This window comes from Somniosus microcephalus, chromosome 28 (assembly GCF_052327205.1).
Source record: "Somniosus microcephalus isolate GS21.2 chromosome 28, FLI_Smic_1.0, whole genome shotgun sequence".
NCBI lineage: Eukaryota > Metazoa > Chordata > Chondrichthyes > Squaliformes > Somniosidae > Somniosus > Somniosus microcephalus.
This window is the reverse complement of record NC_141014.1, coordinates 32,263,669-32,283,076: the sequence shown is the minus strand read 5'-3', so window position 1 is coordinate 32,283,076 and position 19,408 is coordinate 32,263,669. Positions and strand designations below refer to the sequence as shown.

The window sequence follows — 19,408 nt, the reverse complement described above, 5'->3', positions numbered from 1 at the left end:
GAAACGCGCAGCCTGAACCTCGTCTTCACAGAAGACAACCGATGAACAGCAACCGATGAACACCAGTTCCTACATTGGTGGTGGGCTACCGAGGAGGCTGACGATCCGCGAGGCTGTAGCGCTGTCGAGGGCGGAGACCACGTAGTAGTAACGGGTCAAATCCGCGATGATGTTCCAGATGGCAAATTGAGCTTCAGCCTGGATAAACCACGCGGCTGGTTGTTGCTCCCAGAATTGTGGCAGTTTCAGGGTCACGGCGTTCGTGTCCATGATGAATATCTTCCACGAAAACTGTTCGTAGAAGTCGGGGTCACCAATGTAGGTATTGATGAGCTCCCGTACTCACGTCGTTGGGTCACCAATTGTAGGTATTCGGGTTCACCTAAGTAGGTATTGGACGAATGCCTACTAAATAATCGAGTTCGACTTCAGGAGAACAATCAAGAAGTTCTTTAATGCAGGAAACAGATGAAATACAGCAAGCAATAGAGATCGATGCAGGAGAGCCTTGGAGTAGGTCTTTCCCCAGTGGGGACGCCACAAGGACAGAGTCCGCAGTCCCGTGGATTGCGTGATGATGTCATCACGCTCGGTCGCGTTTTCCCGCACTTGGGTGGTCACGTGACAGCACCGTGACGTCAGCGCGTTTGCCCACGCTTGGGCGGTCACGTGACCCGCGCCGTGACGTCGGCACGTCTACCCGGCACTGTAGCTGGCCGTTGCGGCCGAAGCCGCGGGAGCGGGAGGCCGAACCGGGCCGGCGGCCATCGCGGGAGGCCGAACTGGGCCGGTGGCCACCGCGGGAGCGGGAGGCCAAGCTGTGCCGACGGCCGTCGCGGGACTGGAAGGCCGAGCTGGGCCGGCTCGCATCTCGGTGAGTCACGTGATGTGCGACGTGACGTCAGTGCATTAGGTCGCGTTCTTAAAGGGGCAACGGCCCGAACAGGTAAGCTATATATATATATATACATAGTTAAGTTAAAGGGAATTACGTATTATAAGTAAGGGACACCCGGTGGTACCGTCACAATAACAAAAAACAGATTATCCGGTCATTATCACATTGCTGTTTGTGGGAGCTTGCTGTGCGCAAATTTGCTGCCGCATTTCCCACATTACAACAGTGACTACACGCCAAAAAAGTACTTTATTGGCTGTAAAACACTTTGAGACATCCGGTGGTCGTGAAAGGCGCTATATAAATGTAAGTCTTTCTTTATCTAAGTTATACATCATTTTCCAGTCTTGAGCCCAATCTCCCAACACATTAAGATCTGCCTGAAGCAGACGAGCATCATCTACAGTTCTAACACTCACACAGCAGATCTTGGTATCGCCTGCAAATTTGCAGATTGTGCCCCCAACACCTACATCCAGGTTTAATAAAAATGGTAAAGACAACGGTCCCAACACTGATCCCTGCAGGACACCACTGGTGACCGGTCTCCAAACAGATCCAAATCCATCTAGAACTACTTTTTGCCTACGTCCTGCCAGTCAGTTCTGAAACCAGCTCACTATATTACCACTAATACCAGAGGCTTCGATCTTAGAGAAGCCTCTTATGCAGTACCTTAGCAAAAGCTTTTTGGAAATCTAAGTAGACAATGTCTACTGGACTTCCCTCATCCACCAATTGTGCAACTTCTTCAAAAAATACAATTAGATTTGTAAGACATGTCCTTTTTATGAAGCTATGTTGGATGTCCCTCTCTAGCCAAGTATTCATATATTGCATCCCTAATGATTCCTTCAAGCATCTTACCCATTACTGATGTTAAACTAATGGGCCGATAATTACCCAGGTCTGTCTTGTCACCTTCTTTTAAAGATGGGGACATTAGCCTCCTTCCAGTCTACAGGAACCATTCCAGAGCGCAGTGAGCTATTAAAAACACAGGCTAGGGGCTCGCACAGCACATACCCCATCTCCCCGAGGACCCTCGGGTGGATATCATCTGACCCGGCTGCTCGATCTATTTTCAAGTCCTTAATTCATTCTAAAACAGTATGTTCATTAATGTTAATACTAGATAATCCAAATGCACGCAACGTAAAACAAACTCTCTTGGTGAAACAGACTCTCTCATGCAAATCAATTTTCTTCTTGCTGCATCACATCAACTCATAACAAAAGTCTCTGTTCCACTCAAGTGAATATTTCTTGGGAAAGGTGTTAACCATTGTTGTGCCAGAGATTTACAGCACAGATGGAAGCCATTCAGCCCAGCATGGCTGTGCCAGTTCTTTGAAACAGAAACTCCCAAATTAATGGGGCAATGGGATTAATTCCATCCCCTATCTTTCTCTCATTCAAATATTTGTTCGAAAGTTCTAAGTCATACAAATCAGATTCTCTCAGGTTCAGCCCAAGTCTGTGCTGAATGAACTGATCTCCGTCAGGTTGGTGAAAATGGGTGAGGGGTTGGGAGGGCAAATGCTACAATTGGTCACATTGGCCCTGGATTTGGGAAGGATGGGAACGGAAAATGAGCCAAGGTTCCCATTCTTGAATGGCAAAAGAACCAGAGATGACATGAGGAAAAACTTTTTAACGCAACGAGTGGCTAGGATTTGGAATGCGCTGCCTGATAGGGCGGTGGATACAGATTCAATAGTAGCCTTCAAAAGGGAATTGGATAAATACTTGAAGGAGAAAAAAAATTGCAGGGACATGGGAAAAGAGCGGGGGAGTGGGACTAACTGGGTTGCTCTTCGAAAGAGCCGACGCAGACTCAATGGGCCGAATGGCCTCGTTCTGTGCTGTACTATTCGATGATTCTGACCCCTGCTGCAAAGTGCATTTTAGTGAACGTTGACGTAAGAAAACTACTAGGCACTTGGTCTAAGCGTTGAACCAAGCTTTAATCAACTGTTTTACAACATGGAGGTCTAGTTGTGTCCTTCACTAGTTCCTGTTAAGAATGTCCTGCGCAAGCTGGGCCCGTGCCCGAGTATTTATACTCTCCCCGGACAGCGCCACCCACAGGCCGCTCTGTATTATTTCATAAGTTTTTCTTTCATGAATGACTGATTCATGTCAAACGTCAGGTGAAGACAAGATTAGGGACGGCTGTGATTCCCCTACCGATATAGTAAGTCTGCCAGCAGTCACTGTCCAGGTTAAGATACATAGAATGGCCACTTCAGCAAGGCAGCCGAAGGCTAATGCCCATTGACAGTACTAGAGGAGGGGAGGAAATTGGAAAAAACTTCTCAAGAGTATATTTTCCTCCACTGATAGAAGCAAAAGAAAGTCAGTGCAAACATGGAGTGGGCTTTGAGGAGAATACACCGAATGGTTTTCATGCTGATCCCAATCATTCAAAACATCTGAACGAAGGCTTGAAAAACAAACATTTGGTTGTAGATTTTAGTAAACGTACCCTTCCTGCCGGCGCACTCTATGTCGAAGCTCAGCACTCGAAGCGGAGGGATTTTCTGCCACTCGCCTTCGGCAGGGTGGCTGATGAAGTCCGTCCAGGCGATGTCTACCTCGATCTGTGCCAGCGTCACCTGTGTGACATGGCAAACATTAAAAACTATTCAGTTAGCAAATGCACTGCTCAATGCGCAACTTTGCTTTTTAATTCATTCTCGGGATATGGGCATCGCTGGCATTTATTGCCCATCCCTAGTTGCCCTTGAGGTGGTGGTGAGCCGCCGCCTTGAACCGCTACAGTCCGTGTGGCGAAGGTATCCCACAATGCTGTTAGGGAGGGAGTTCCGGAATTTTGACTCAGCGACGATGAAGGAACAGCGATATATGTCCAAGTTGGGATGGTGTGTGTGATTTGGAGGATAACTTGGAGGTGATGGTGCACCTGCTGCCCTTTGTCCTTCTCGGTCGTGGAGGTCACGGGTTTGGGAGGTGCTGGCGAAGCCTTGGCGAGTTACTGCAGTGCATCCTGTAGCTAGCACACACTGCAGCCACTACAGACCACAGAAGTTTCTGGGTCCTATTTTCAGTTTGTGCTGAGTGAACTGATGGCACCAGTTGGGGCCCTAACCTCCCTGGGCTGCTGCTACTGCTACTACTAAACGTCCCAAGGTGTCTCACAGGAGCGTAATCAGAGAAAAAGTGACACCAAGAAAAATACTCAGCCTGGATTGCTACTCATCTGGGAAGTGCATGAGTAAGGACATTGGGCGAGAACAGAATGGTGCTCAGCTGTTAGGCCCTACATAGTCAAATAGCCTGCCACCAATCACTGTCTGGACTCATAAGAACATACAAGAATTAGGAGTAGGAGTATGCCATTCAGCCCTTCGAGCCTGCTCCACCATTCAATAAGATTGTGGCTGATCTTCGACCTCAAATCCACCTTCTCGCACTATCCCCATATCCCTCGAGTCCCTTAGTATCCAAAAATCTACTGATCTCTTTCTTGAATATACTCAATGACTGAGCCTCCACAGCCCTCTAGAGTAGAGAATTCCAAAGATTCACAACCCTTCGAGTGAAGAAATTTCTCCTCATCTCAGTCCTAAATCGTCGACCCCTTATCCTGAGACTGTGACCCCTGGTTCTCGACTCCACAGCCAGGGGAAACAGCTTCTCAGCATCTACCCTGTCAAGCCCCTTAAGAATTTTACACGTTTCAATGAGCTCACCCCTCATTCTTTTAAACTCTAGGGAATATAGGCCTAGTCTCCTCAATCTCTCCTCATACACTCACAGGTGAAGAATGGTCAACACTCACAGGTGAAGAATGGTCAATCACCAAAGTGAAGCCCCAGAAAGCTGCTGGCACTCACAGAAGAGTGAACACCTGCAGGCGAGGAGAGGGGAAGAGGGGCGAACATGGCACACACTGGCCCTTTTTGACAACTGCGCTCCGTGTGCTCTTGTTTCTAAAATAGGGGAGACTTAAAAGGTTTGAAAGTCACAAGAGAAAATGAAACAAAATGCACAAAAAAAAAACTGTGGATGCTGGAAATCAGAAATTAAAAAAAACAGAAAATGCTGGAAACATTCAGCAGCATCTGTGGAGAGTTTCTTGAACTGGCCTGCCGAGCGTTTCTAGCATTCTCTGTTTTTGATGAGAGAGAATGATATCGGCAGGTGTCCCAACTACTTCAGGCACCAACACATTTAGGGAATTAAAGTCTAAATACGCCTCTCCCAACTAGTTGTTCAATCTCACAAAAGACCAAAGTACTTCCTAAAATGAGAAGCCAGTATTACATGGGTTTAATAACCAAGGTTTCTTTTTTGGTCAGGATCCGAGGCCCAGAATTTCACTGGTATAAAAAAAAGTGATGTAGAAGAACATCTTTAAACCACTGTGGTTTTCACGACCGTCATAAACATGCAAAGCTTGTTTTTAAATTATAATAATTGAACCAACAACACGCAACAGAACACGAACAGAACGTCACACATAAAAAAGGGAGAGAAAGCACAAGACAAGAGTAATGTACTACAGCTTATTTTCTGCTTTGTCCGGTCTGAATTTTGTAAGCCTGAAAGTTTGGAATGAAAAGACCTGCATTTCTATAGCGCCTTTCATGACCACCAGTTGTCCCGAAGCGCTTTACAGCCCAATGAAGTACTTTTTGAAGTGTAGTCACGGTTGTAATGTAGGGAAATGCAGCAGTCAATTTGTGTACAGCAAGCTCCCACTAACAGCAATGTGATAATGAGCAGATCATCTGTTTTATGTGATGTTGATTGAGAGATAAATATTGGCCAGGACACCGGGGAGAACTCCCCTGCTCTTCTTCAAAATAGTGCCATGGGATCTTTTACATCCACTTGAGAGCGCAGACGGGGCCTCGGTTTAACATCTCATCTGAAAGACGGCACCTCTGACAGTGCAGCTCAGTACTGCACTGGAGTGACTGGTTTCACCAATGGATCAATCCTAAATCAGATCCATTAGCATCAACAACTTGGGATCCACATAAATTAAAGGGAGCAGGGTCTTCAGGTGTGGCCTCTGAGGCTCTATGGTACACAGCTATGAGCTTGGCCACTGAGGTCAGTGGCCATTTAAGAAAGCCCCTGTCTACATCCATACTTATTAGCGTCCAAAATAACAACAGATTTGATAAAGTTCAGCCATGGCTCAGACGGTAGCACCCTCATCTGAGTCAGAACGTCCTGGGTTCAAGTCCCTCGCCAGAGACTTCAGCACATAATCTCAGCTGACACTCCAGTGCAGTACTGAGGGAGCGCTGCACTGTCTGAAGTGCCGTCTTTCGGATGAAACGTTAAAACCGAGGCACCGTCTGCCCTCCCCATGGCACTATTTCGAAGAAGAGCGGGAAAGTTCTCTCCTGGCCAATATTGATCCCTCAACCAATACTTAAAACAGGTTATCTGCTCATTTATTTCAATGCTGTTTGTGGGAGCTTCCTGTGTACAAATTGGCTGCTCCGTTTGCTACATTACAGCAGTCACTACACTTCAATAAAGTGCTTCGTTGGCTGTAAAGTGTTTTGGGACGTCCTGAAAGCCGCTATATAAATGCAAGTTCTTCTGAATATTGCTGTGAAGAAATATTTGTTCCGTTTAGCCTGTTGCCACGTGACCTGCAGGTGCCTTATTATGCCACATTCAACACATTCCTGCATTTCCCCAAACTGCACATTAGAGGGGGTGCGTTCTTCATCTTTCAACAGGATCGGCAAAGTAACAGCAGTATGTTGGAAAGGGGGGGGGGGTGCCGGTGGCATGCGCGGAAATTTAAAGGAACCCCGCACTAAAGAAAACAGGCCGCGCAGAAAAAAAGCGCAGCTTACAAGTAACATTGGCGGCGACCGTCAAGTCTACCCTTCCAAGAATTAGTGTCTCAGGAGAGAAACATAGACGTTTTTAAAACGATTAATTCCATTCCGCACCCATCCAAAAATTCAACACAACTAGCCTTTGGTAGAACACACCTTTCTGGGATTATCCCTTGATGCATTGGAGTTTCCCACTGGCTGCTCTTCCCTGAACCGGTACTTTCCAGCAGGTAACTCTATCCAGTTACAGCCAACGACATCGCTGTCCACCATGAATCTACCACGGGGAGAGGGGGGGGAAAAAATGCAAGTTTTTTAAAATTAAATTAAATCCCAGTCCTTTTAACAGTGCTCTTCCACGCATCGCACCATGCACTGTGGGCCGAGAACATGCCCAGCTCAACAAAAAATGCCATCAGGCCCATGGAATACCAAGCACAGTCCCCATCGCTTGTGGCGGGTGTGTTGGTGTTAATGCAATTTGCCCGCTATACGCGGTAAACCCAAAAAAAAAACAAACAGAACCAACATTTTTTTTTAAAAAGCAGGCTCGATGCAGAACGCCCCAAGTCTCCACTTAGCAACTGCCTCTGCCATGCTGATAAGTAGCCAAATTGAGGCTAGAACAAAGAGTACACAAGAGGGAGACAGCTGAACATTTAAAGTCATTTACATGCAGACACATCGCACTTCAAAAGGGGAACAAACAGCTAATTGAAGATTGCTCGAAGACCTGACCTTGCCTGAAATCAGCAGAGCTTTATAGAAATCAGTAAATAGATTAACGAGGTGCAAATAACTTATTGAACTGCCTGAAACAGTCGGCATGCTTAGTAAATTATAAGCGGTGCCTTTGTAATTGATTATTGTCATGGCAAATGGTTAGCACTATTTAACCGATATAAGCATAGACAGTGTAAGTGCTGGGGAACTGTACCCACTTTCTGTCACTAGTGGGACCTCTGCCATTTCCACAGCTCACAGATGGCCCCTAATGGCAAAATCCCAACACTGCAGCATCAAAACACTGCACATTTCAAACAGGTTTAGACTATTATGCTTCCTCCCCGAAAAAAACTACCGACTGACAACTCATGTGTCAGCCGTGGCTCAGTGGGCAGCACTCTCGCCTCCGAGTCAGAAGGACACGGGTTCAAGTCCCACTCCAGAGACTTGAGCACATAATCCAGGCTGACACTCCCAGTGCAGTACTGAAGGACTGTCTTTCCGATTATACGTTAAACTGAGGCCCTTTCTACTCTCTCAGTTGTAAGAAGATGATCCCATGGCACTATTTCAAAGTTGAGCAGGAGAGTTCTCCCCCGTGTCCTGGCCAATTTTTAATCTCTCAACCAACAACTAAAAAGGTTCTGACGAAGGGTCATCGACCTGAAACGTTGACTCTGTTTCTCTCTCCACAGAAGCTGCCTGACCTGCTGAGTGTTTCCAGCATTTTCTGTTTTTATTTCAGATTTCCAGCATTCGCAGTATTTTGCTTTTGAACTAAAAAAAAAAGCCCAGATTATCCAATTGCTGATTGTGGGAGCTTGCTGTGCGCAAATTGGCTGCCGCATTTCCTACATTACAACAGTGACTACACTTCAAAAAGTACTTCATTGGCTGTAAAGCGCTTTGGGACGTCAGAGGTTGCGAAAGGCGCTGTAGAAATGCAAGTCTTTCTTTGTAAAATTGCTTTAATACACACATACAGGAATAGTAAATACCTGATTTCAAAGTCTATATTGGCCTCGTATGACTGATAGTTGCACATTGGGATTGAACCAAAGCGGAAGCCTTGTTCTAGCAGGCGTTTAGCAGGGGCGATTAAACGCGGTAGCGCCATCGTAATCTTCAGAAACGGCAACTTCTTGTTTCCTCCATAGCCGTACATATCTGGAATTATACATCATTCACCTTGTGAAAGCATTCCCTCAGTAATTTCGGAAGATATCTATTATCTCCCCGCCGCTACGGAACATAGTGAACCTTTGGAAAGTGGACTTTCTTCCCTGCAAATCTAGACAACACGATATAAATGCAAGCTGTTGTAGAGCAAGTTTCAGCAGGCTATTCAACTGTAGGGGAACTCATGGCAGAGCCCAATCTTTTGCTCACTTGAGACCCATACCCGTACACTTTCCACAGGGCTCACGGGCAGTGATCGAGTGTTGAAACCAAGGTTGAATCCCTCGAAGATGCGCGGCCGTGATCCGGAGGTCCCGCGCAGCCCATTCACCAGCGGTTGCTGCTGGTGAAGATACCGCGCATGCGCAGCCGCTGCGGCGGCAAATTTAAAGGGAACGCACACGGAAAAAGATTAAGAGCGAACATTGGTCGTAACCTTGCCTGGCTTTTCCTTGTCCTAGCCTGGGGGTGCTCAGGCCAATTGCGACACCCTTATCCCCAGCTCACATCAAACTACCTCCTGCTAGAATTCATTCTTCCCAGGATATGAAAGCCAAATTGCCTTACCTTCCCCCTTAGTATAACATAAGAAATAGGAGCAGGAGTCGGCCATTTGGCCCTTCGAGCCTGCTCCGCCATTCAATAAGATCATGGCTGATCTTCTACCTCATCTCCACTTTCCTGCACGATCCCCATTACCCTTGATTTCCTTAATATCCCCAAATCTATCGATCTCTGTCTTGAATATACTCAACGACTGAGCCTCCACAGCCCTCTGGGGTAGAGAATTCCAAAGATTCACCACCCTCTGAGTGAAGAAATTTCTCCTTATCTCAGTCCTAAATGGCTGACCCCTTATTCTGAGGCTGTGACCCCTGGTTCTAGACTCCCCAGCCAGGGGAACCATCCTCCCTGCATCTACCCTGTCAAGCCCTGTAAGAATTTTGTATGTTTCAATGAGATCACCTCTCATTCTTCTAAACTCTAGAGAATATCGGCCTAGTCTACTCAATCTCTCCTCATAGAACAATCCCCAGGAACCAGTCTGGTGAACCTTCGTTGCACTCCCTCTACGGGAAGTATATCCTTCCTTAGGTAAGGAGACCAAAACTGTGGTCTTACCAGGGCCCTATATAATTACAGTAAGATGTCTTTACTCTTATACTCAAATCCTCTTAGCCTTCCCTTCCTCCGACAATCTACAGGCTCTTATAAGTTAAGACTTTCTGACTTACCTCATTCAATCCTACTACTTTCAACCTTCGTGGTGTTCTTCGCTATCGGCTTTGGCCCTTCTCCTAGGTTTCCCAGCCATTACATGGGAGAGAACTGCAGGAGCCACACGATTGAAGTTTATACTTACTCTCCTTCAGACAGATATCGACTGCCAGTACCACTTGCGAGACGTTGCCCTTGTTCGATCTCATGTCCTTAATCACAATTGCATTCAGCTCCCGTTGAAAATCATGGAGGTGTTCGGAACCAAAACCTGTTACAGGAATTTCGTTTCACGGTTAATAAAACTGAGACCAGTCTGGTGGGAGGGTTACAAATGTGACTGCTCAGAGAAGTAAAATACACAAACATGAAAGGTGGTCACAACTGTATATATTTACTCACTCAAGCAGTGCCAGGTGACGGGTGGGACAGCAGCCTTTGTAGGTTTGACACTGAACGGCAAACAGAGGCTCGATAGGCTTCTGTGCTGTACTTCTCTATAAATACTTTTTCCTCCAGGCCAACAGAATGCAACATGCTACAGGAAACTTTGGTTTATCCGGAGGTTAACTGTCCGGAATGCTCGAGCCACCAGCAAAAATCAGGAGCCGTTTCATTAGTTTTTTTTCTTTTCGTTGCTTTTTTTTCACCAGTCAGGCTCTGCAAGGTCTCGCTGAAGCTGTTGCTAAACTACAGAGGCGCTTGCAAGGTACGGCCGACTGTTTAGAAGCTGTTGCTAAGCAACAGGGTTTGTTGCCAGATACGGAGCTCAAAATCTCCGTATGTTTCAACATTAGCGCTGGTTTGTCCGGCAGTTTTGATGGGACGGCAACAGCTCGGTCCCGTCGGTGCCGGATAGCACAACATTTCCTGTATTGGGAAGAGAGGTCCAAACCTGAAGAGGAGAATGATAGGAAACACTAGCATTCTAGTAAGTTAACCTGCCAATGGATCCTGCAAATCCATTGGCAGGATAGGCGCACCAACATCAGTGTTCTTGCTCAGGCCAACATCCCCAGCATCGAAGCTTTGACCACGCTCAATCAGCTCCGATATACGGGTCACATTGTCCGCATGCCTGATACGAGGCTCCCAAAACAAGCGCTCTACTCGGAGCTCCAGCACGGCAAGAGAGCCCCTGGTGGGCAGAGGAAACGCTTCAAGGACACCCTCAAAGCCTCCTTGAAAAAGTGTAACATCCCCACCGACACCTGGGAATCCCTGGCCCAAGACCGCACAAAGTGGAGGAGAAGCATCCGGGAAGGCACCGAACACCTCGAGTCTCTTCGCTGGGAGCAAGTGGAAGTCAAGCGCAGGCAGCGCAAGGAGCGCACGTCAACCCAAGCACCCCACCCACCCGCCCCTTCAACCACCATCTGCCCCACCTGTGACAGAGACTGTAGGTCCCGCATTGGACTCATCAGTCACCTGAGAACTCGTTTTTAATGTGGAAGCAAGTCATCCTCAGTTCCGAGGGACTGCCTAGAAGAAGAAGTTAACCTGGGAATATCTTCCAACTGGGAGATTCTAGGAGCACTGAAGCAGCCTAAATTGCACAGTTGCACCATCCCCAATTTAAAAGCTGCATAACAATTGGCTATAATTGAGCACAAGATAAGCAATCTCACTCAGAGGGGCAAAAAGGATGGTTAGTTTGGGAAATTCAATGAAGTCACACTGGTACTATTTGAGGTTAGGGTTCAGGCACATTGTTGGGGCAAAATAGAAGGAACGTTACGCTGCAGCTCCCGTGTGTTATATCTGACCTGGAGGTACTTGATACTGACACTTTGCAATTAAAGTGGAAAGAGTGCTCCAGCACAGCATTGACATCCCTCATCCTGATAAAAGGCAAATCCTCTCCAAAAGTACAAGGGTTTATAAAATCTCACCAGGTGGTGCTGGAACATAGAAGTAGGGCAGGAATCCATGCACGTGGCAGCAGACGCTGTTCCCTTCCATTGTGATTCCAAACATTCGGGTAACAGGGACTGGCCCCTGTTTATTCCCAGGCATCCCGGCAACATAGGACCCTTCAAGAGAAAGGAAACTGCAGTTACTAAAAATAGAAATTCATTTGCTGTTTGTGGGACCTTGCTGTGCGCAAATTGGCTGCTGCGTTTGCCTACATAAACAACAGTGACTACACCTCAAAATTAATTCATTGGCTATGAAGCACTTTGGGACACCCTGAGGACATGAAGGCACTACATTAATGCAAGATCATTAGTTCCTTCTACTGATGTCAATTCTATAAGAGGTAAAATATCACACTTCCAAGTCACTACACCCTAATGTTGTGCAATACATTTCTTGAGTGATGTTCCATTTCATCACCTCAAATTTCTCCCTCCCACATTAGACCTGTAGGCACCTGTCCTTCATCCAAATGTTATACAGTCCAAACTGCTCTCACACAGCCAGCATTACCGTTCACTGAAATCCCATGCCTCCGGTGCCCTTGTCTGAGTTTTACATGTCCACCATGAACCATTGGTGACAGTCCTGTAACTAGCGCACTTTGAACCTTCCTGTCAAGCATCAGACCTTAATGCCCTGAGCTATTTCTGAAACAGGCCTGAAATAAGCAAATCTGGTGAAGATCCACAGATAGTCAAATTCTAATCCTCTGAGACGTTGCCAGTATAGCGCATGCACAAGCCTTTGTGACTCTGAGTGTTTTCTTAGTCAAATCCGCTAACGTACTGAAATTTGAGATCATCTGGCAATCATTGCAGAAGAACATAAGAATTAGGAGCAGGAGTCGGCCACACGGCCCCTCGCGCCTGCTCTGCCATTCAATAAGATCATGGCTGATCTTCGACCTCAACTCCACTCCCCCACTTGATCCCCATGTCCCTTGATTCCCCTAGAGTCCAACAATCTATCAATCTCAGCCTTGAATATACTCAATCAGCATTCACAGCCCTTTGGGGTAGAGAATTCAAAGATTCACAACCCTCTTAGTGAAGGAATTCCTCTTCATCTCAGTCTTAAATCTGTGTTCCTCTAATTCTGCCCTCTTGAAGATCCCCGATTATAATCGCTCAACCATTGGCGGCCGTGCCTTCTGTTGCCTGGGCCCTAAGCTCTGAAACTCCCTGCCTAAACCTCTCCGCCTCGCTACCTCTCTTCCCTCCTTTAAGTCGCTCCTTAAAACCTGCCTCTTTGACCAAGCTTTTGGTCACCTGCCCTAATTTATCCTTATGTGGATCGTGTCAAATTTTTTTGTCTTAAAATACTCCTGTGCAGCGCCTTAGGATGTTTTACTACATTAAAGGTGCTATATAAATACAAGTTGTTGTTGTTAAAAGGCCAATGCCTTATCTTGAGACTGTGCCCCCTAGTTCTCGACTCTCCAGCCAGGGGAAACAACCTCTCAGCATCTACCCTGTCAATCCCCCTCAGAATTTTATACGTTTCAATGAAATCACCTCTCATTCTTCTAAACTCCAGAGAGTATAGGCCCAATCTACTCAATCTCTCCTCATAGAACAGCCCTCATCCCAGGAATCAACAGCCAGCAAGGACCTGGATAGAAGTACACTCTGCAGCAAGCAAGCAAGCGTTAATCGAATGAGGGGCGAATGAATTAAATGGGAGGCACTGCGGAGAAGGCTCAGTTGAAGAAAATTTGAAAACTTTTAAAACTGTGTTACATACCTTGGCTCGCATATTTAATAAGGAACACTATGTGTAAACTAAACCAGTGTACAGAATGGATGAACTAAGAAATGGAAATGGAGATAAGGAAGAAAAGCAGACTGGTCAAATCCTACAAGGGGGGGAAAATGTCACATTTAGAAGGAATACACAAGAAAATGTTACCAAGCTAAAAAAAAAAGGTACTCGGGGGAACATGGCAAAGGACTTTAAACAGAGGAAATAAAACTTTCTTTTCCAGTGTTATTCGGCGCAGACTCGATGGGCCGAATGGCCTCCTTCTGTGCTGTACTATTCTATCATTCTATAGTAAAATAGTTAAGAGAGGAAGTAAATTATTAAAGAAAGATAATAATATTGTGGCATTACTGAAGGGGAAATACTTGAATTAATGTTCACTAGGAAGGAAAATAATGGTTCACTCTCCGATTATATTGTGATATACAAGAAGCATTACAGAATGGTTTGGCGTCAGCGACCAGGTAGTTGCTAAGTTAAAAGGACTGAAGACTTGCAAATTCCCAAGCCAGATTGCATATATCGCAGGGTGCTGAAGGAGACTATGGAGGACATTTGCATAGCACTGGCTACAGTAATGGTAGATTCGGCAGGACTGGAAATAGAATTAAAATGGGGAACAAATCTGAGCCAGACCCAAAGCACACAAAAAAGTAAGCTTGAGCAGGAGCTAAATAAGCAACAGCCAGCAAGGATTTAGGAGGGGAGCGACCTGCTCGACAAACCTTGACTTCTTTCACAACGCTACAAATTAAATAGCCCCTACAATCAATGTTCACGTTAAGCTGCGCAACTGCGCAGCGGTCTGGAGGTCCCACGGTGGCCACTCAGTGGCTTTACAATGGAAAAACTGTGCACGCGCGGAAATTTGAATGGGCCGCGCGGCCTGTTAAAGGGGCTGTCCACCCACAAAAAAAAATAGCGGGAACATTGCCTACGATATAGTTTATCTGCACTTTTATAAGGCTTTTGACAATGGTCTACATGAAAGAGAGACTTGCATTTCTATAGCACCTTTCACGACCTCAGGACGTCCCAAAGCGCTTCACAGCAAATGAAGTATTTTTGAAGTGTAGTCACTGTTGTAAAGTAGGAGACGTGGCAGCCAATTTGTGCACAGCAAGCTCCCACAAACAGCAATGAAATAATGAGCAGATAATCTACTAAGTTATCATAGTATTAATTGCACAGATAAGATGATCCAGGATAGGTCAGCAAAATCAAAAGAGAATATCATTTTAAACTCTTAGGAAAAGGTTCTTTTTTTCAAAAAGATGATTACCTGGTAGATCATCCCCAATGTTAAGAGCTGCAATTAAAGAGGCGAGGGGAGTGCAAGGTGTTGTTTGATGCTAGACTGGGTGAGCTGAAATGCCACAGGGATGAGCTTGGTAGACCGAATGGCCTTTTCTCCTGGTCACAAAAGTGCTATTTACGATAAGACAGCAGGAGTAAGCCATTCAGGCTCGAGCCTGTTCCGCCATTCAATTAGATTGTGGCTGATCTGCATCTTAACTCCGTCTACCCGTCTTGACTCCATATCCCTTAATACCCTTGGCTAACAATAATCTATCCATCTCGGTTTTGAAATTTTCAACTGACCCCCCAGCCTCGACAGCTTTTTGGTACAGCTTTGATACAATGTCACAAAGTCTTACAGGGAAGGGGAGGGTTGGATTCAAACTCCTTCAAAGGTTCCTCAGAGCCAGACGCTTTCTGTGCCCACCAACCCTCGGACCCATCACTTACCCACGTAGTGCTCCAGCTCCATCTGCTGGAAGGTGAGGGTATCCACTTGAGGGTTGATCTTTGGTGCCGGCGGGCGCTGCCATTTATTGTTCATAACCTTGGAAGAAAACAGGTTCCCTGAAAGCAGGAAAAAGAGAGCTTTTAACATCTTATAATCCACAAATCAAACCAGACAGGCAAAAAAGGCCCATCTGAATGGAAGGGGGGAGGGTACACGGTAGACTTTAATAGAAATTATTCCTTTATTAAAGAAAGACTTGAATTTCTATCGCTCCTTTCATGACCACTGGATGTCCCAAAGCGCTTTACAGCCAATGAAGTACTTTTTGAAGTGTTGTAATGTAGGAAACGTGGCAGCCAATTTGTGCATACCAAGATCGCACAAACAGCAGTGAGATAATGACGAGATAATCTGTTTTAGTGATGTTGATTGAGGGATAAATATTGGCCAGGACTCCGGGGAGAACTCCCCTGCTCTTCTTCAAAATAGTGCCTTTTACGTCCACCTCAGAGCAGACGGAGCCTCGGTTGAACATCTCATCAGAAAGACGGCACCTCCAACAGTGCGGCACTCCCTCAGCACTGCACTGGGAGTGTCAGCCGAGATTTTTGTGCTCATATCTCTGGAGTGGGACTTGAACCCACAACCTTCTGACTCAGAGGCAAGGGTGCTACCTACTGAGCCACAATAAACCAAGAGGGCATCTACGGCAGACTGAGCTTGTAACAGTAACCCTTCCAGTTGAAGGGCCCAGTTTCAATACCCGTTCTGTGATGATCTGCCTGATCTCAGCTAGGGTAGCAACAAGGGTTCTTTAATTAGCCCCAGTGGGTTAGGTCAGTGAAAAACCAGTCAGCGTTCCTATTGCTAATCTCTATTCTGTGCCAGTGTCGGAGAATACTGCCGCACAGAGATCAGAGGACACCACCTGCTATGACCTCCACGATTGAACGGCCTGCTAATGCTCACTTCAGGTACTGAAGATCTGTCATTGCTCAGGGAACCATACCCAACAAGAGTCAGCGCTTTCAAGAAGGGGAGAAAATTAGAAGAAAAATGTTTAGAAATAAATCAACATTCCCACATTCATAACTTGACAAGAAAAAAACACCCCAGGTCTATCGAGTTCACCGTCTACCATCCTGGGAGTTGAATGATATGACAATAATGGGGTTGTTCACTAATCAGAGCAATCAATCTCTATCGATTAGTCTACAGCAGACCCAGACCATCACATCATAAGAAAGCAACCTGCCACCTACCAATTGGAACCACATCATGCGACGGCTGCGCTTCCTTGGCATCCATCGCTATTTCCGCCTCCACTTCATCCAGATACGCCAGCTCCTCTTCAAACTGCGATGGCCCATCCTCTTCCCAATCTCCACGGAGCCGCTTCGCCTGCGACTGATTGCCGTTGCCACTGCCGCCAAGCGGCTTCTTTCTTGCGGACTGCATATTTATCTATATATACAGTAATAGTAAAAAAAAAAGGACGTTGCTGGTCAGCTTATTAGGAAGGAGTTCTGGAGTGGTTGGGTGCATTAAAAAGAACTTGTATTTATATAGCACCTTTCACAGCTTCCCAAAGCGCTTTACAGCCAATGAAGCACCTTTGAAGTGTAGTCACTGTTGTAATGTGATACGCTTCACATCAATATACCAGCCTGCACAAGCACAAAGATTTATGGTAATAGTCATTGTATTCAGGTAAATTTTAACCTCATTCGGCCTGATTAACTGATACTTCCGACACACCCAGTAGAATGATCTATTTGTAGAATTACATAGAAAGTACAGCAGAGAAACAGGCCATTCGGCCCAACTAGTCCGTGCCGGTGTTTACCCTCCACACGAGCCTCTTCCCGCCCCTTTTCATCGAACCCCATCAGCATATCCTTCTACTCCTTTCTCCCTCCTGTGTTTATTTAGCTTCAGAAAATATATATCAATCTCCTGTGGCAGTGCTCATGGGGAGACAAGAGCAAGTGTAGACTGTAGGGAAAGCAGTTGGATGAAGTGGTGGAAAGATAACTGGACCAGGGTATGCAAATGTAATTCAGTCCCCATTTTCAAGTGGTACACTCTGTTCTTAGTTTTAGATTTGCATTATCATTTCCTATGTCTACATTTACAATCCAAACTGCCTTGTCACGCTGTAATTACACCCTCCTACCAGTGGTGACTCTTTACCACGGTGTTCCTCACACCAAGATGGATGATGTGTTATTTTATAAGGACAAAGCATTATACAGTGCATTATGGTAATTCTAAGGTGAAGCTGTGTCCATCTGGCGCCATACAGGAGTGTAATCAAGACAAAATTTGACATTGAGCCAAAGATGACAATATTAGGACAGGCAACCAAAAGCTTGGTCAAAGTAGTAGTTTTCAAGGAGCATCTTAAAGGAGGGAAGTGGAGAGGTTTACAAAGGGAATTCCAGAGCTTAGGGACCGGATGGCTGCCAATGGTGGAGCAAAGGGAGTCGAGAGGCCAGAATTAGAGGAGCGCAGAGATCTCGGAGGGCTGTGGGGCTGGAGGTTACAGAGATAGGGAGGGGGTGAAGCCATGGAGGGATTTGATGAGAATGATAAAAAAAAGGTCTGTTCAAAACAGACTGGAATTGGATTTCTATAGCGCCTTTCATGATCACCGGACGTCCCAAAGAGCTTTACAGCCAATGGAGAACTTTTTGAAGTGTGGTCACTGTCGTAATGTAGGAAATGCGGCAGCCAATTCACGCACAGCAACCTCCCACAAACGGCAATGTGATAATGACCAGATGATCTGTTTTTAGTGACTGAGGGATAAATATTGGCCCCAGGACACCGGGGAGAACTTTTCTTCCAAACAGTGGCCGTGGGAGCTTTGGCGTCCACCCGAGAGGGCAGTCTCAGTTTAATGTTTCATCCGAAAGACGGCACCTCCGACAGTGCAGCGCTCCCTCGGCGCTGCACCGGGACCTGAACCCACGAACTTCTGATTCAGGGGCGAGAGGTGGGGTGCTACCCACTGGCCGGCTGACTATGGAGGGCATGCCAATGTGGCGCAGCGGGCACAGGACAGGGGGCTGGTGAGGTAGTGGTGATGGCCATTGCTCCAGGGGGCAACCCTGGACACCCAGCCACAGCAGGGGGTGGCGATGGGATGGCGGCTGTAGCCATGGCAACGCCTCCGATAAAGCTGTGAGAGAGACCCGCTGCCTGACAGCCACGGGCCGGCTTGGAGTGCCCGGGACCCATCCCCACGGGGAAGAAGCCCAACATTTTATGTAAGTCTGACGGGGAAGAGAGATTGGCGTCTCCCGGGGGGAGGCTGCCTCTGAATATTCACTCGCTGGGGGGGGGGTGTGAGGGGAGGGAGCGAGGGAAGAGTCTCTCAGCCATTACTCCGCTCTGGGCCTAGCGAAGCCGGGCCCTCGATTTCACCTCAGACGACGCCCCCCCACCACAAAAAACAAATCTCCTGGCAAATCGGCTTCGGCTGCTCGGGCTAAAGAAAGGTCTCGATAAGCCTGAGGCGTTGCAGCGCCGTCCTGGCTCGCCTCTCCCTGCAGGCCGAGGGCTCTAGGCCTCAGACCTCGATTTCTTTACCTCACTCTCTCGCTCGCGCTCCTTCAGCTCAACCGCCAACCTGCCGATTCCCGCCCGCCCCCAGTTACCGGAGCAACGGCAGCGGCGGCTGACAGGATTGGCCGAGTCTGAGAACAGGGCGGCGTTGATTGGATGGTTGCCGCGACCGCGTGGGATTGGTTAAGAGGAAAAACAGTGTTTCCATTGGCTGGGAGTAACCAACGCCGATTGGCTGCAGACTTCCCCGCCCCTCCCCTTCCCAGCGATTGGCCCAATTGTTGCTCATTCACAAAAAGAGAATACAGCAGGCCATTCAGCCCATCGTGCTTGTGCTAACTCTTTGAAATAGCTATCCAATCAGTTCCACTCCCCATAACCCTGCAGATTTCCCCCCTTTCAATTACTTATCCAATTCCCTTTTCAAAGTTATTATTGAATCTGCTTCCACCGCCCTTTCAAGCAGTTCATTCCAGATCGTAACTCGTTGCGTAAATTTTTTCCCCTCATGATGCCTCTAGTTCTTTTGCTAATTACTTTAAATCTGTGTCC

General features: G+C 46.8%; 1 protein-coding gene across 3 annotated transcripts in view; it reads right to left on the bottom strand.

Annotated features, from left to right (window-relative positions):
* The window catches only part of pold1 (polymerase (DNA directed), delta 1, catalytic subunit), a 109,413-nt gene extending 90,450 nt beyond the window's left edge, over positions 1-18,963 (bottom strand). The window contains exons 1-9 of one of the 3 annotated variants that reach the window (XM_085969733.1): positions 18,881-18,962; positions 16,859-16,953; positions 16,549-16,750; positions 15,286-15,402; positions 11,748-11,888; positions 10,001-10,126; positions 8,457-8,625; positions 6,889-7,009; positions 3,387-3,516 (exon numbers count right to left, since the gene is read on the bottom strand). In XM_085969733.1, the coding sequence (XP_085825859.1) occupies positions 3,387-3,516; positions 6,889-7,009; positions 8,457-8,625; positions 10,001-10,126; positions 11,748-11,888; positions 15,286-15,402; positions 16,549-16,744 (1,000 nt within the window). In that variant the 5' untranslated portion in view covers positions 16,745-16,750; positions 16,859-16,953; positions 18,881-18,962. Of the gene's footprint in view, positions 1-3,386; positions 3,517-6,888; positions 7,010-8,456; positions 8,626-10,000; positions 10,127-11,747; positions 11,889-15,285; positions 15,403-16,548; positions 16,751-16,858; positions 16,954-18,880 lie in introns of all 3 variants that reach the window. The other 2 variants (XR_015073933.1, XM_085969734.1) reach the window with 2 other exon arrangements.
* Between the last annotated feature and the right edge of the window lie 445 nt (positions 18,964-19,408).